A 17613-nucleotide genomic window follows, 5' to 3' on the forward strand; every position below is an offset into this window, starting at 1 on the left:
TTTCATCATTTTCAAGGTTAGGTTCATTCATAATATCAGAGTCATTAGTGGGAACAACACTGTAATAATCATCATCTATTACAGTTAGAGGTTCTATTTCCTCTTGAACTTGTTCCTGTTCCTCTAGATTCTCTAGAAATGTAGCATCCCTGCTTTCAATGACTCCTTTTTCTTTATTATAGAACTTATAACCTTTTGATTTTTCTGAATACCCTATGAATCTACACTTTATTGTTTTAAAATCCAACTTATCTCTAAGTTGACATGGAATGAGAACATGGGCTATAGATCCCCACTTCCTGAGATGACTCAAAATAGGTTTCCTCCCATTCCATAATTCATAAGGTGTAGATATAACTGATTTGGTGGGAATTCTATTTAAAATGTAGTTTGCAGTTAACAATGCTTCTTCCCAAAAGTTTTTAGAGAGACCAGAATGAGACAACATGCATCTAACTATATTTAATAATATTCTGTTTTTTCTTTCAGCAACACCATTCTATTGTGGCGTATACGGCATTGTTGTATGCCTTTTAATTCCATGTTGAATACAATAACTTTCAAATTCTTTAGAATTATATTCTCCACCTCTATCAGTTCTCAGAATTTTGATTTTCAATCCAAGTTGGTTTTCAACTTCTGTCTTATATCTCTTAAAGCAGTCAAAAGCTTCTAATTTTCTAGATATAAGATAGACGTGTGCAAACTTGGAATAATCATCTATAAAAATAATAAAATATTCTTTATTACTATAAGTTTTGACACTTAGGGGACCACAAATATCCGAGTGTATCAACCCTAAAAGTTCATTGGCTCTATGTCCGCCAACAAAAGGTTTTCTGGTCATTTTACCAGTTAAACAATGTTCACATGGTGGCAATTGAACATTAGATAGTACAGGAAGCAAGTTCATTCTGATAATTTCTTTCATTTTTGAAATACTAGCATGTCCTAGTCTAGAATGCCACAATTCAGATTCAGAAATATAACAGGACAAGTAGTTCAAATTCAAAATTTTATTATCAGAATTATTACAAACTACTGGAAGAATGCATAATTCGTGCTCGGGTACATATATATTTACCCATAGCATACACTTTATTATTCTTGCCTATAGAAACCATGTTATTATAGAACCTAACTTCCAGTCTTTTCTTCATCAAGCTGGGAATAGAGATCAGATTGCGCCAAATTCCTGGCGCATAGAACACATCTTTGAGGACAAGAATGTTGTCCCCAAGATCTAATCTATATGAACCAATACCTTCTACATCGAGATAGGTATTATTTCCCATATAGATTCTCTGTTCTCCTTTCTTCAGCTCGGTGAATTCTACGACTCCATTCTTATCCTTTGCAATATGCCTAGTCGCTCCGGAGTCGATACACCAACCACTAATGTCCGTCATCACAGCGTTACATTCCGTCACACCGACGAATTCTCTTTTGCTAGTACTCCCTTGTTCTGGATGCTTATAGCCTCCCTTATTCTCCTGCTTTTCACCTTGTGGGCAATTGGGTTTGAAATGCCCGAACTTTCCACAATTGCAGCAGACTCCGCGAGGTACTTTCTTTCTCTTGAACTGCTGCGATTTAGGTCCTCGTGGTTGTGGTTTACTAGAACCAGGGTTTTTATAGCTTCCAGCATTATGCCTCTGGCGGACATAATTCAGCTCTTGCTGCACCATATTCAGTTCTGGTTCCTTCCTACTGGCTATTAAGTCATGTTCTATCGCTAGGTGCATAGGAAGATCAGTGACAGACTTAATGGCATGATTCATTCTTAATGTGGTGGCAGCCACAACAAGTGAAGGGGGAAGACTATTCAAAATGGTTGCCACTTGCATTCTTTCCGAGATTTCGGTCCCAGCAGTGGATAAGTCCTTAGCCATGATAATCATTTTATTTATATGCTCTACGACATTGTCTCCCTCTTGCATACGACAAGAATTATACTTATGCAAGAGTAGTTGGATGTTAACTTCAGAAGCAGTGTCGTATTTTTCTTTTATTGCATTCCACATGTCCATGGAAGTTTTATAAGTTTCAAAAACTTTAATTAAATTATCTTCCATCAACATGAGCATAAGACTTTTTGCCTTTTTGTCTTTCGACTTCCACTGTTCAAACCCTTTCTTTTCTTCAAGTGTAGATTTATCAGTAAGGGTTGGAGCAGTGGTTTCGATTATATCATCAATGTTGTCATGAATAAGAGCATATCCTATTTTTCTATGCCACATATCATAATTACTGCCATTAAATTTATCAATTTTGTCTAGTTCTGATAGAACGAGTTTACTAGCCATTCGGTAGAGAACTAAAACTAAATTCAATTTTAAATATTTGTATAAGGTTGATATTTTGACAATAATACTAAAAATAAAGTTAGATAAATAAATAATTAAATTAAAATGAACCTGATTTTTGTGAGTTGAGAAACGAAACTCCAATAGAAGCAATGTCGTCACTTAGCGGTGTTGACCGAAGAATCTGTTGTCGAAGTTTCGACGCCGTTTCTAACTGGATATGGAGATGATCTGCTCTGTGAAATCAGCTTTTCGCGTTGTCCTCCACTTGGATAGGTGAAACATGCCTTCACTCGGAGTGTGAAAACAACATACACCACTTGTCAAGCAAGCCCAAATGCAAAGGCCCAATAGGCAGTGATTGGTAAGTTGAAACTATGTTATGAAACAACTAGGCTATGAAATAATAGGGAGGATGCAAAGTACTGAAGGCCTAATAGGCTATGAAAAAACTAGGCTGGATGAACAGTAGGGAAGATGTAGGAAAAAAATGAGAAACGTCTTGACAAATGAGCTATCAATAGGCTAGACTAGGCTTATAAAAAAAACAGTAGGTTAGCTAGGAAACAAGAGGCTGGATTTAGGCTATGAAGTAATAGGGTGTAGGCTATGACTTGACCGGCTATAAACTTTGAGACATGGCTATGACCGCTGGATTTATGAATCCTTTCTTTTCTTCTTCTTCAACCGAGAGCTCTTCTTCTTCAAGAACTAGAAAAATGGAGAGAGAGAGAGAGAGAGAGAGAGAGAGAATGTCTCTGATACCAGTGATTGAACTCTGATAAGCAAAGAGGAAGAAGAACTGATATTTCTGAGGGGCTCCGGTAATGGGTAGGTGGTTTTGCTTTTGTTTTCAGTGCATTTTCTCAAGGAGAATGATCCTCCTTATATAGGGGCTTAACCCATCATCTCTACCCCTCAGATCCGCCCCCATGAGATATTTTCTCTCAACCACTCATGATTCACGTTCTCCACCATTCTCTCAACAAAGAAACAGTGGTTGATTTGGTCATCAATGACCAAGTCAAGCTAACAATAATCTGTAACCAAAGAGGATATAAACACTCACATCAGAAAAATGGAAGATGCACAATTAAGTCTCGAACCCTTCCTTAACGAGAGACTAACTTGGCTATCAGAGATATGCGCCTAACAATAACTCCCAATAAATCGCCTCTTGTTTTGTGTTTGTGCATGTAGGTGAGGACCGATTGGCCACCTTGTCTTTTTTTATATGCAAATAAATCGGTTGATTTGTGCTTGAGTAATCAACCCAATATATCAAGACATCATCGCTTGTAATTAATTATGGAAAGTGATTATTGAAACTCGAACATAACTCTGATTAAACTTAACTGCTTTATATTCTTTACATCTTTGATTACAGAAAATCTCTATCTATATGGCCCTAAAATATATATCAGTTCATTCATAGTAGGGAAGGTAATTTTTGCCCATACCCATTTACCCACCTAGCCCACCCATAACTTGGCCCGCCCAAAACCCACCCATTTAGTTAAATGGGTCTAATCGGACGGGTTTATTTTAAATTATACTAAATGGGCACTAAATGGGCGGTGTTTATTAACCCGTTTGCCCGCCCGTCTGTATTCACAAAACAAAAACCCTAAATCTAAATTTCTTCTTTTTTCTCTCTGTGCTCTTCCTCCGCCTCAATCCCGACCCCATTTCCTCCTCTTCGGCCTCCTCCACCGCCGCCTCAACCGCCTCTCGAACCCGCCTCCTCCTCCGCCGTCTCAACCGCCTCTCTACAATCTCTCTCCTATCCTTCATCATCTTCAATCTCGAGAAAATCGATGCCTCGATCCACACGTACGAGCTCGAGAGCTTCAAAGAGGTCGGCAATGCCTATCTTCTCTCCGGCGGCAGCTAGGGGATCGTCGCTTCTCAGGCCATCCACATCGATGATGGCAGCAGCAAGCGATCCTTTATCAAGTGAGTCCGTCGATCTCTTTTAGGTTTTTGGCTGGAACTGAGTTGAAACAGTTTAGATATGAGATTTGATTGTGCTTGATAGGTTTAGGTCAAAAAAAAAAGTGAACTTGTGTGGATTTTGTATTATATAGTGGGATTCAGACAAAAATCCAGTCTACATCGAGCCAGTAAGTCAGAGCTGAAGAAATTTCAAAACTTTACCTCTTTAGTCTTTAGTGTTTACTGATGATATTGACTTGGAAATTGCGTGGTTTCCGAATATTCTCATGAACTGAGAGGACTAGATAAAATTTGTGAGTGGCTGCAGACCTCAGAAATTACATTGAATTTGGTAGGAGAGGGAAGAAAACTTGCAGATTGAATGGCTAATCATTTCAAATATAAAAATTTCTTTTCGAAGGGAAACCCTTAATAATAAAGGAACCACCTAGTTTGGAAGTTTTGGGGTAATGAAATTAAGATGTTGAGGTGAACCTTGAAATTTGGAGAGCCATCTTTAGTTGTTCTTCATGCATTACAATAGACTTTGAGTTTCATTATATAATCTTTGATAACAGTGAATCCCCCCCCCCCTAATAGATAAATTGTACTGATGTTATCTTTTGCACATGCATCCTTGTCAAAATTTTCACTTTATATAATTTGATAACGAGGCAGTAGTTCCATATTTTCATGGGATGGGACTTATATCTGATGAGCTTCACAAGGTGATGTGAGTAAAGTCTTCCTGAATTCTTTATGCTCTCTGTGCATTTATTAAGAGAAGTCAAATGTTTTCAGCATGTTGCATTGATTTCTTGCATATATAAATCACAAATTGTCGTAGGTACTAGTTGTGTGAAGACATGCATGTGTACATGTTTTACACACATAAAGACACATTGTACATTTTATAAACATTGATAGGATGATCGACGAAGTGTTACAATTTTTATATAGCACATACGCTAATACATACACACACATGGGTACAACACATGGACATATTATGTATACATACATACATGCATACATAATAGAGTTTGGTCCTTCACGAAGGATTTTGAGCAGCTCCAAATCCTTTCCTTTGGATTCCAATGTTAGGCCGTCCATTTTGTAATCTAGTCTTAAATATGACATACCTTATACAACCTCTGTTTATGTACATCTTAAGTAAGGAGATCAACAAGCATAGTTTGACTATCCAGTGAATGTATTATTGACATTTTGAGGTGTTACAATTTTATGTAGCACATACACTAATGCATGCTAAACATGGGTACAACACACAGACAAATTATGTATACATGCATACATAATAGAGTTTGGTCCTTCAGGAAGGATTTTGAGCATTTCCAAATCCTTTCCTTTGGATTCCAATGTTAGGGCGTCAATTTTGTAGTGTAGTCTTAAATATGACACACCTTATACATATTCTGTTTATGTACAGCTTAAGTAATGGAGATCAACAGGCATAGTTTGACTATCCAGTCAATGTATTATTGACTTCTTGTGACCATTGGAAAAAATGTTCGTTCTTAATTTGTTTTATTCAAGTTCTTTTTAAGTATATCTCTAGTCTTCTTTCTTCCATCAATATGATCTTATAGTTTTTCCTAATTATTTCCAACTATATGATTCAGTTGTCCTTAATATTATGCTCAACAGGTGCTAAATCTAACTTCTGAAACGTGCACTAATTATTTCTGCCATCTCTTTATATACTTCCCCTCATCATTGTAGCTCTTTCACTTATTTTAAACATATTTCTGAAAATTATATTTCATTATTGGTCAGCATTTTGATCCTTAAAATATTTCTAGTCTTAATGCCACCTAATAGAATTTTTGCTTCAGTTCCATGAGTATCCTATGATTTTTGAACCATTCACTTTGATTTTATGAATTGCATCTCTCTTCCTCACTTCCTTCATCAGTTGCTCGATCCTTAAAAAATCCCTGTATTTTTTAAACACCAATTCATACAGGCATCCTTTCTTCTCACCATTTAGTGAGATTATATTCAGTTTTTGTTGTACAAACTCTAAATCCTCTGATTCCTAAGTTCTTCTTAACCTTTAGGAGCAGCTCTGTGCACGAAGCTCCCACTGTATGTGGGGTCTGGGAATGGGTCGGACCACTCTTATATATCAACAGATATTTTCTTTCTAGAATGGTTAAGTTTTCCTTTCTGTTCCTCTAGTCATCTAGTCTGATATATCATCAACAAATATTTACCATTGGACTTCATCTTGAGTGTGCCCCTAAGTTCATGCATTATAGTGTAAAAAGAAAACGATAAAATTCAGATCTTTGTATAGATATATGGTGGCAGAAAATGGATCGCTCTAATACATGCATGGATAACTCAGATATTAATGATTCATACAACAATGGACGGGTATCTACTATGGATAATGTTTCTTAGCTCAAGTTTATAAAAGCAGTTTCTTTGATGCGTTTAAACTTTCCACACAATGCCTTGATACACAAAGACAAAATCTGGTCTAATAACTAACTATTATGAGTTGCTTTGTTTTCTGCTGCAGCAGCCATATGGCTGGTAAAAAATACAAATTCATTAGAGCATAGATCTGAATCCGATTGAAGAGAATTTTGTATTGATATGCAGCTTAGGCAAATATTTTATGTTAATGGTTTGCTTTGGTCATCCCTTTCCTATTCTTGTGATGGTTTTTGTTAGATGTTCCTGGTAGATTTTCTATTAGATTACATCTCAGATTATCATCTGTGATCCCTTGCGGTCTTTAATTTTCACTTTTGTTCCTTGGCAATTATTGATAACAACATTTTGAACAGAACTGCTTGTTAGATTAGGTGGAGACACTAATTTCACCTTATCCTCTTCTGCCAATCATCTCATTTTTCTCTAGGTTGCATCTGTGAAATGTCCCTACCACAGTGCCACTACAACAAAAATCTTAAGTTTTGGTGAGGGCTGAAGGTTATGAGTTTATATTCTGACATGCCTCTACATCTTGAATACTTATGCGCTGGTGTAATTGTCATTCTAACACTTCTAATACTCATAAGCTGCTTTCCTGGGCAGTACTTTTTTGCTTTTCACTATTTCTGAATTTACTACTTTCAGATTCTGCTTCTTTTACCTCCGTTATACTTTTTATGTATAAATGCATAGATGGCTTGATAGCTACAACCTCTTTTTTTTCAGTCAGCAGAGAGACGATGCGGAGGGCAATATGCAGGTCCTGTGAATGCAAGATGTGCAGACCCTATAAGGTCAATAAATGGGGTAGGAGAGCTATGAATTTTAAAGAAAAAAATATAACTATCTCAGAATATTTGAAACAAAATTTTAATTGCAATATGCAGAAGAACTTAATCGTGCCCATATATTGGAGCCATCATGCTTTTATGTGACTCCAAGGCCCCCCGAGTCAGCACTGATAGGAGAAAAGCAGTGAAAGATCTGTTGGAAAATTAACTAGGATTACTAGTATATTGCTGATATGAATATACTAGTTAAGGCGAGGATAAAGCTAGTAGTAGTCTATAACAAGTTTAGGTTGAATTCCTCTTAGTGAGCGTATTCTTTTTTATGATTAGCCTGAGCATTTCTGTTTTTTTTTCACAAATTTGTGGTCTACCTTCAGGAGCAAGAGTGGCTTTTTCTCCTTCTCTATTCTCTTCTGTAGTGGACAATCTAGTGGTCCCTCCTGGGGTAATGCAAGGGTTGGTGCTCCTGTTTGGACAGTTTGATATATTGGTAATAAATGGATGATAGAACTTGATTTGCTACACATAAATTGCTCCCTTTGAACCAGCATTCCTAGTATATTGCTGATATGCTTAGACAAAATACCAGCATTCCTAGTATATTGTTGTGCATTCTGACATTTACTGCTTGAGCAGAGTATGGAAAGGCAAAATTATATGCTTAGACAAAAGTTTTTCCTTGTATGTAGTAATCTTTTGCTTATCGTTTATTTGCTGGGTATTGAATTCTATACTTTTGCTTTGTTTTTCAGATTAACTGAAGATGAAGAATTTAAAAGAGTGGTTTTCCTATGAGATATTGTCTAAATCATTACTATCTGCAAGGCTTTTCAGCTTCTTTTATGAGGAATCACTGGATGGTGAACTTGGCAACCGAGGTTCAGCCTTATTTTATGCTGTATTAAGTCATATAATCCTTTTGCTGTTAGATTTTCAAACTACTTGAACTGAGTGTCACATGCCTTTTGCTCAAAGTTCAAGCATATTAACAATGCATGCAGGTCTCTTGGCTCTGGTTCCTGTATTTACTATCATGTTTCCTGTTCTCGTAAAACCATAATTTTGTTGTATGATTACGTATCTGATAAGTTCTTTGTGTATTTAGCTGATCTTTAGTCCCCTGGTTCCCAAAGATCGCATCTTGCTATCTAGTGTTTCATTATTATGACAATATCATACGTTTGTGACAAACTTAACTAATTCTAGGATGATTGATGCAGGAGAAATATTGAGGTCTCTATGGTGATTTCGGATTCTAACTCTTGCTATGAAGACGCACATATGAGGCTTGTTGCAGTACTTTTAATGTTGCTATTGAGTACAACTGAGTGTTATGTTTGTTTCATGGTCTTTTCTTTCTTCTGTCATGATCTTGTTCATGCCTGAATGCTGCTGCTGCCGAAGCTGTTGTTGCTGCTGCTGCTGAAGCTGTGATTTTGGTTGATTTTGGTTTTCTTTCTTCTGTCATGATCCTGTTCATGCCTGAACATTTGAAAGATGGGAAATAAGAGGACTATGGTTGTGCTACTATTTTGTTTATAGACGAACTTACTACTCTTCTAGTTTATCAAGTAATTAAGTATATTGTCTTTAATAATCGTGATCGTGTTGCTGATAGTTATGATGACATTTATATCAAGTTATCGATCTTATACGGATCCTTGCATACCTTGTGTTTTCTATCTTAATTCATTTAAATATTCTCTCAATTTTGTTGTTATTGATCTTTTGGTTTTTGGTTTGGAAATTTGAGGTTAATTTTGCAAATGTGTGAGGTCTGTACTTTTATCTAGACTTGTAAATGGTTCAATCATGAACTTGTCTGTCTTTGTTTATCTTTGTTTATGTTCCTATCTTTGTTAGTAAATTATCAAAAACCCTAACAAGTTTGCAAAAAGCTCCCAAAAAGTTTGCAAAAAGCCCACAATAGTTTACAAAAAAACCCCTAAAAGTTTATAAAAAAACACCCCAAAAGTATTATACATATATAGTTACTATAATTAAATGGGCAAATGGGCGACCCGTTTATTAAATGGGCGGGTAAAAACCCGCCCATTTAAATAATGTTAAATGGGCAAAACATGCCCGCCCATTTATGGCCCGCCCATTTAATACCCATACCCACCCATTTAACATCTCTAATTCATAGGATCCATGAAATGAAGAGATGTTATTGGTGTACACAATAAAATCGTAGAATTTCTCCACAACGTTAATGTAAAAAGCCCATAAACGTTTTTCAAAAGAAACAACGTAAGAACAATTTTTTTCAAAAGAAACAACGTAAGAACAATTTTTTCGTAGCAAAATGATTTCTTTTCCCTGCCGAAAAACGAAACGGTACTAAAATTGACCGACCCGAAACCCAAATCCGATAAGCCCAGGTGGATCCAGTAATCAGCATCCGTTCCCGCACGCCTACGACTCCGACGACTACTACACCCGCTTTCCTCTTTCCTCTCCATCACCCTTTTCCCCCCTTCTCCCCTCTCTCTCTCTCGTCAAATCAAACCCTAAGCTTTTCTTCTCCCCTAATTATTTCGCCTCGATCTAAACCGATCCCTATTTCCCCTCACCAGTTAATCTAAAACAAGAAAGGAATCGCTTCATTACTCATCTTTGCCCTAACAATCCATCGATCGGATCACCGATTCAAAAACTAGGGTTAGGTTTTCGATCAAGGATCGGGATTAGGGTTTTATGAGATGTACAGCAATTTCAAGGAGCAGGCGATCGAGTACGTGAAGCAGGCAGTCCAAGAGGACAATGCCGGAAACTACGTCAAGGCGTTCCCTTTGTACATGAACGCCCTCGAGTACTTCAAGACCCATCTCAAGTACGAGAAGAACCCCAAGATCAAGGAGGCAATCACTCAAAAGTTCACTGAGTATCTCCGTCGAGCCGAGGAGATCCGGGCTGTCCTCGATGAGGGTGGGCCTGGGCCTGCGTCCAACGGAGATGCTGCGGTGGCGACGAGGCCCAAGACGAAGCCCAAGGATGGACAGGGCGGCGACGGGGAGGATTCGGAGCAGGCTAAGCTTCGGTCTGGGCTCAATTCGGCGATTATTAGGGAGAAGCCTGATGTGAAGTGGAATGATGTGGCTGGGCTTGAGAGCGCCAAGCAAGCGCTGCAGGAGGCTGTTATCTTGCCCGTTAAATTTCCACAGTTCTTCACTGGTTCGTCCCGTTCCTTTATAAATTCTCACTAGTATAGTTTATGTGCTTCATTGAATTCTTGTTGTAAATTGTAGATTTATGATGAAAATTGCTAATTTTTTTAATCACGAGCATCTGCATCACATGTGTTTTTATTCACAGTGGGAGTTCTTTGCTAAGAGAAATGAATTCGAAGACAAATTTCATCAGATGTACTTCTGTATCATCGAGTTTGTTAATTGAGGATTAGAAAAGCTACACAATGTTTCTTTGGCTAAAAAGGACATGCTTTGCTACAGCTTTGTCTTCGTATAGTTAGGCTCCTAATTGCTAGGATGGGGAAAAAAACTTAGTTAATGAAAGATGTGAAATATTTCTAATCCTGTTAACACGCTTACTAATCATCCTGTCTGATTATTCTCCTTTTAACTCCTCTTGGTCCTTTACAGTGGACCCACCTGAGCTGCATGTGTGGAGGTCATCAAATTCTATGATCATTATGAATGGAATTTTTCCTACTCGTTTAGACAGTTCCTAATGGAGGAGGATTCTGTCATGTTTATTACTTAGGAGCCTTCTTCTCCTTCAGTAACCAGTGGGGATTCAGGATTACATGAGAACTAACCATATTATTCCATGGTCTTTAGACTTTGCATACTATGTGTTACATTCCATGCTTCCTATCCCTCTTTACTATGTCCTTGTTAATCATTTTTTTAAGACCAAAATCTCTGTTTTGAGAGAGAGGGGATGTTTAGAAGTAGGACAGACTTGACTGCCTATATGATTACTGTCTGATTGCTGAGTGCTAACATTATCTCATCTTTTATTGGCAACTGGAATACCCTTTCATGTGGACATGGGATAATAGGGGCCTCTTTCACGGGCTTAAATTCTAAGTCGTATCTCAACAGCCCTCTCAGATTTATCAAATCTTTTAGTTCTACTTTCCTGCATTGCAAGTGCTGCATTGCTTGTATTGTAGTTCCAAAACCCTAGAGCCTTTTTATCATAGTTTACTTGCCTGGTCACCACTAGTTTAAATAACACTTGTCTGATTCAACTGCAGTCTGTGACACACTTTTAGAACTTTCCAGTTATAATTTTTAGTTAAATGGTTGATAACCAGAAAAGGAAAATTTTCTTTTGAAGTAATGTTTTTGAGTTTATATATTTTACTTTTTGAAAGGTAATATAAAGAATGAGCTCACTACAGTTTATTTTGACATCCTGTATGACTTAACACCAAACCGCATAAAATTCATATCTTATAGTATTCCAACTAATCTAGCTTTGCCATTCAACCCTAAAACTGAAAAACTTTACTGTTTATCTCATTTCCCATTTAAACAAGGTTTTATCTTGGTCTATCTAGGTGCCTCGTCTGTCTAGTGCGAAATCCACTTGAGCAGCCTCCAAGTTTGACTACTTTGAAAGTCAAGACTTCCTAGGCTGCTTTTAACCCCTTCCCCTTGTCACCTCCGACTCTGGATGTATTTGGTTAGAGGGTGCTGGAACTACAAATGTAGTTGCAGCATCATAGGTTGTTTGGATTGATGTAGCTGGAGCACTATCTTGTTCCAACTACGTGAATTAGTGTTTGTTTGTAGATAGTTGCAACACGAAAATATTTTCGCAAAGCCAAAATATACTAAAAATGAGGGTGTTGCATCCACGCTCAAATTTTAGAGTGTTGCAACAACATGAAATTGCAACTAGATGCGGATGCAACCAATTGAGTTGCAACGAAATGTGGATACAACTATATTTGTTATTGCAACATCCTTTGATCAAACACAGAGCCTGGATATGTATTAACAGGGTTGGGATGGCTGAATGGGAATAACAAACAACCATAAAATATCAAATCCTTCCATATTCTAATTTCCCCATGAAGAAAGTATACTTTAAAAATATTAAGTAAATGGAGAGGCATACACTATAAGTTAGACATGATTACAGATTCAAAATTATTGCATGTTATGCTCCCATTCTAGTTCCTTCTCTCTGTATGAGTGAGTTAGTTTTTTAGGGGGTTCAGGAAAACATGAGAGGTTGTGGAAGATTGTCACATATTTTAGCAATGAGAGGAAGATGAGGGAGAATAGGCATAGGATGAAGAAATTTGTTATGTTATCATTATAAAGCCAATCAGAAAGGGATTTTTTTAATGAAATTTAGATGCTTTTTATGAGATCTTTATATTTGGCTAGATATGTGCCACATCAACAACACACTAGCCAAGGAGTTGCATGACACACAAGCACACACATGCTAGTTTAGAACTTAATTTTCCATATTTTGGTCATTTTATAACTGTGAGCATGATTGGAAATTTGAAAGTATTCATTAAAAGTATGATTACCAATTACCATTATGTAATGTGGCAGTAAGTGCTAGGTGCCATTCAAAAAAAAAAAAAACAATGTCGATGAAAACATATAGATGCACTATCACATGGTAGAATTTCCCATTTTTCATTCGTTGAGGGAATCCTGCCTTTTTATTTATTTATTTTAAAGGATCAACAAACCAGATGATATTTCTTTTTTCTTAAGATCAACCAACCTAGCTCGGAGGTGCCTACCTGGCCGCCTGGGCCCTAGACGGATTTTCGTTTCCGCCCCTTAACTGGAGGTGGAGGGGGTTTTGCTGAAGGTTGGAGGAGCTGAAGGAGGTGTTCGGAGTCGGGGGAGAAGGCCAGGGAGTTAGGAGAATGTGGAGGTGGCAACAAAGAAAATCATAGCATGACCTAAGCTTCGCAATCTACATAATGTCCCATGCTCCCCTAGGCGCTTTTAAGACCTAGGCGGGCTGCCTAAGTGCACCCTTGGCGGGAGTCTAGACCGTTTTTTAAAACTATGCCGTTATTCATATTTGAGTTTAGCTTCAAAAGAGTCAGTTCATCAAATTAAGTTGAAATCAACTTATTTGAAGTTGTTGATGTCTAAGTTTAATACACATAGGAATAGGTTGTTACTCTAGAACTATCAGTATGGAAATTGTTTGGCATGTAATATATGTTTGAATAATGTGTGTGACAAGGTTATACAATTCAATGGGCCACAAACATACCTATATCACATTATATTTTAAAGAAATTATATGTACATATTGGTGATGAAATAGTACAAAAGATATATCTACATATGATAAACACATTTAATTTGTAGCAGATGCTCTATAGTTTCTTAGGCTGGTTTTTTGAGTATGCTTAGGCATGTTTGCTTTATCGTTGAACCATGAGGTAGGAGGTGCTCTCAATGTGGATTTGACACACTAATCTCCAGCTTTTTTTGTGCCCTTGTGGGTATCCTGGTGAGCTCTAAGCTCTGTTTCACGGACGCCCAGGTGCTAGAGTAGTACATCCCTTTAGAAAGGTAATTATTACATTTATGACTATGAGGTGGAAAAGTTCTCTGCACGAGTGGCAACATGCTGATCCATCAGTTTATTGTGCCAACCAATGTCTCTTTCTGCATGTGTATGCATTTACATTGCAAATATGCTGGTGCTCTTTGGCCTACTTAGGCTGGTGTGCTGGGATTTGCAGGTGCTAGAGTAGTTTATCTAGGCGGAACAACTGTGTTCGTTGGTGGAAGCTGCTACTCATATGGCCAATGTGCAAGTCCAACAGTTAGTTTGCACACTTTTGGTGCTTGGGTGCACTTATAAAGTCGTTTTGCTAGTGTTCTTTCATGAGAGAAGGATGAAGGAAAGGTGATTCTGAGATGAATGTGGATTAAGTCTTTTTTTCCTTTCTGTTTTCCTGCTTTCCTCTTTGCATATCCAGTGGAAAGGTGGAGCTGGGAGAGGACAGCTGGAGTGAACCTCTGGTTTACACAGCATACCTATGGTTCTGCAATTTTCTTAGGAGATAAAGGAAAGCATATTGCGTATGCAATAATTAAATGTATGACAAATTTGCCTTTTCATGTTGAGGTAGTAAATGCAAGATAATTCTGTAAAAATTGTGGGTAACATTACAAACATTGAAGGGCTACCTTGATAATCAAATTGGGATTTGTGCATGCTAGCGTAATCTTTCTAGGTGGCACAACTGTGTCTATTTGGTGGAAGCTGCTGCACATATGGGCAATGTGCCAGTCCAACAGTTTGTGCACTTTTGGTGCTTCGGTACAAACATACAGTCATCTTGCTAATCTTCTTTCATAAGAGCATGAAGAATGAAGGAAAGGTGATTCTGGGATGAACTTGGATTGAGTCTTTTTTTTTCCTTCTTTTTTCCCCCATTCTGTTTTCCTGCTTTCCTTTCTTTGTAAGCAGTGGGAAGGTGGAGTTGAGAGAGGACAGCTGGAATGAACCTCTAGTTTACACAACATACTTGTGGTCTGCAATTTTCTTTGGAGGAAAAGGAAAGCAGATTATCTATGCAATAATTAAATGTATGACAAATTTGTCTTTTCATGTGGAGAAAGTAAATACACAAGATAATTCTGTAAAATCTGTGGGTAACATTACAAACATTGAAGGCTACCTTTCGATAAGGCACATATTGGATTGCAAATCTTCTATAGAAGGTTGCTATTTGCATTGGTATAACAAGTTTATGCCAAAACCATAGTAGTGTACTAATGTCTTTATGCCAAAACCATAGTAGTGTACTAATGTCTACATAGTATTACTTAAGCAGATGAACATTGTATTGCTGTTTTGTGTCCTGTGGGCATATGGCTAAAAATTATAGTTAGAATTTCCTGTTACATAGACAAATAGTTGTAATGGCAGGTAATGCTCTAAATATTTACTATTTCCTGTAGGCAAGCGAAGACCATGGAGAGCATTTCTATTATATGGTCCACCTGGAACTGGAAAGTCATATTTAGCGAAGGCTGTTGCAACAGAGGCAGAGTCAACTTTCTTCAGGTTATTTAGTGCACATATATTTCTGTGTCGTCTTGAAATAATATTATTATTTTTGGTAATTCAGTTATTTAATTGTTTACAAATATAGTATAACTTAAGAGACATGATGTCCAAACCTTCAAAAGTGGAGCAATGACTTCCATTGCTATAAAAGCTCCCAGTGTCGTGATCTCCATTCTTTTTTCAAATTATGCTTTTATGAATTTAATTCATTTGGCCTTTTATCCTTTTCTTCCTGGACAGTGCAGTACATGATACTTATATTCTGAACCACATTCCACACTTGGTGGTCATGATATTGCATGTTAGTCACTGGAGATTGGTTGTTTATTGGTTCACTTGATGTACATTCTTAAATTAATTTTCTTTTCACTTCAACAAAGCCGTTTGCTTCATAATTCAATCTGGCATTAAGCCTCCAATCTCCACAAGGAGGATACCATGTAATACATCCAGTCACTGGGGACTATGCACTCCATGTAGAAAGTAGAACCAAGGTTTTAAATGTCGGATGTCGGGTTCATGTCGGATGGTTGAAATCCATGTCGGATAGCGAAAATCGGGGATATATCGGGGGACATTGACTAAATATCGGATTGCCATATCGGGTAGTGCGCATATGTATAATATCATGTCCTAAATGTAATCTAAGCATTCATAAATTCAATATAAGCATATTTTATAAATTCTATAGATTAAACATATAAAAAAGTAAATAATATATGGATTTGGGTTCATAAATTCTTTTTATCGGGTTCATAAAAAACCCTTAAACATGAGAATGGGTCAAACAGGTTTGGGTATTTATCACTAAACTCAAACCCGATAACAAAAAGCAGATCTTAAAAAAAAGTACCATATCGGCTGATTTTTCAAAGCTAAAAATAGGCCGATATACTCGATATGACCTGATATTTCTGATTTGGCCCTGAAAACCGATATACGAGTTGAAAACGTCTATGTCGTGTCGGTCAAGCCCTCGACATGTCGGCCGATATTTAAAACCTTGGGTAGAACCACATACGCACATGTAAGTAACACATTATTTTTTCTTAACAAACAAAACTATGATATGAGTAATGAGTCTATGACTCTACGCTATGCACTCTTTAGTATCTGACTATTGTGAGACTCACTTGGTGATCCGTCTCAGCTCAGAGTATATTTCATCACTTGGGTCGGTGGATCTTTCAGGATTTTAGCTGTTCCCTTCATTTCAATTGATTTCTTCTTGATGGGTGACCAAAGTATCTTTGTGATCTTTATTTTGGTTCTAGTCATGTCCGTATCTGGTGAAGAGATGTTGATAAAACTGTTTATTCTGCTGTGTGCTTCCCAATCAAAAGATTCTTAATGACTGGGTTAACTTCATCCCATTTTCCTTCTGGAGGGTCTGATATCTAGGTTTCTTTATAAACGGCGAGCAGAAGAAAGCAGTCTATATACGTCCTTTATGTTCCTTTATACGTCTGGACTAGTACTGCAAAATCACTTTCATTCCTCATAAGGACTTAAATATTCTATTTCAGATGTAACAATTACATCTGGAGGTGGGCACACTTAATCTCTAGCTGTGTTGTACTTTTTAATTACTGGGGACATTGTTTGGTATTGCTTACAGTAGTTATATTATTTTACTTGTTTGTCTGTGGTTTTTTGCAATCACTATTATGATTTGAAGTTTAAATTTTAAAAAAAGGCCAAAACTTTGTGCAGTATATCTTCATCATACCTGGTCTCAAAATGGATGGGTGAAAGTGAAAAGTTAGTTTCAAATCTTTTCCAAATGGCTCGCGAAAATGCTCCTTCAATTATCTTCATTGATGAAATTGATTCTTTGTGTGGTCAACGAGGAGAAGGCAATGAAAGTGAAGCATCTCGAAGGATTAAGACTGAACTTTTAGTGCAAATGCAGGTACATTCTTTGTAGTTTAGTTTGACTTCATGTCATGACTTATAATATCGAATGGCTGTTGATGTTAATAATTAGGTCTTTTGCATGTTCATAGTATACTGGCCTAGAAGTTTTCTGCATTTCCATTTAGTGTCGTGCACCCGCTACTTTGTGATTG

At 37.2% G+C, this 17613-nt stretch overlaps 1 protein-coding gene across 1 annotated transcript in view; it reads left to right on the forward strand.

Moving 5' to 3' along the window:
- The first annotated feature begins 9924 nt into the window (after positions 1-9924).
- LOC109827237 (protein SUPPRESSOR OF K(+) TRANSPORT GROWTH DEFECT 1) overlaps positions 9925-17613 on the forward strand; it is a 12928-nt gene continuing 5239 nt past the window's right edge. Inside the window, exons 1-3 of the mRNA XM_020394201.1 lie at positions 9925-10675; positions 15436-15541; positions 17258-17456. Of these exons, the coding sequence (XP_020249790.1) occupies positions 10204-10675; positions 15436-15541; positions 17258-17456 (777 nt within the window). The 5' untranslated portion in view covers positions 9925-10203. The remainder of the gene's footprint in view (positions 10676-15435; positions 15542-17257; positions 17457-17613) is intronic.

This window comes from Asparagus officinalis, unplaced genomic scaffold (genome assembly GCF_001876935.1).
Source record: "Asparagus officinalis unplaced genomic scaffold, Aspof.V1 AsparagusV1_Un95, whole genome shotgun sequence".
Taxonomy (NCBI): domain Eukaryota; kingdom Viridiplantae; phylum Streptophyta; class Magnoliopsida; order Asparagales; family Asparagaceae; genus Asparagus; species Asparagus officinalis.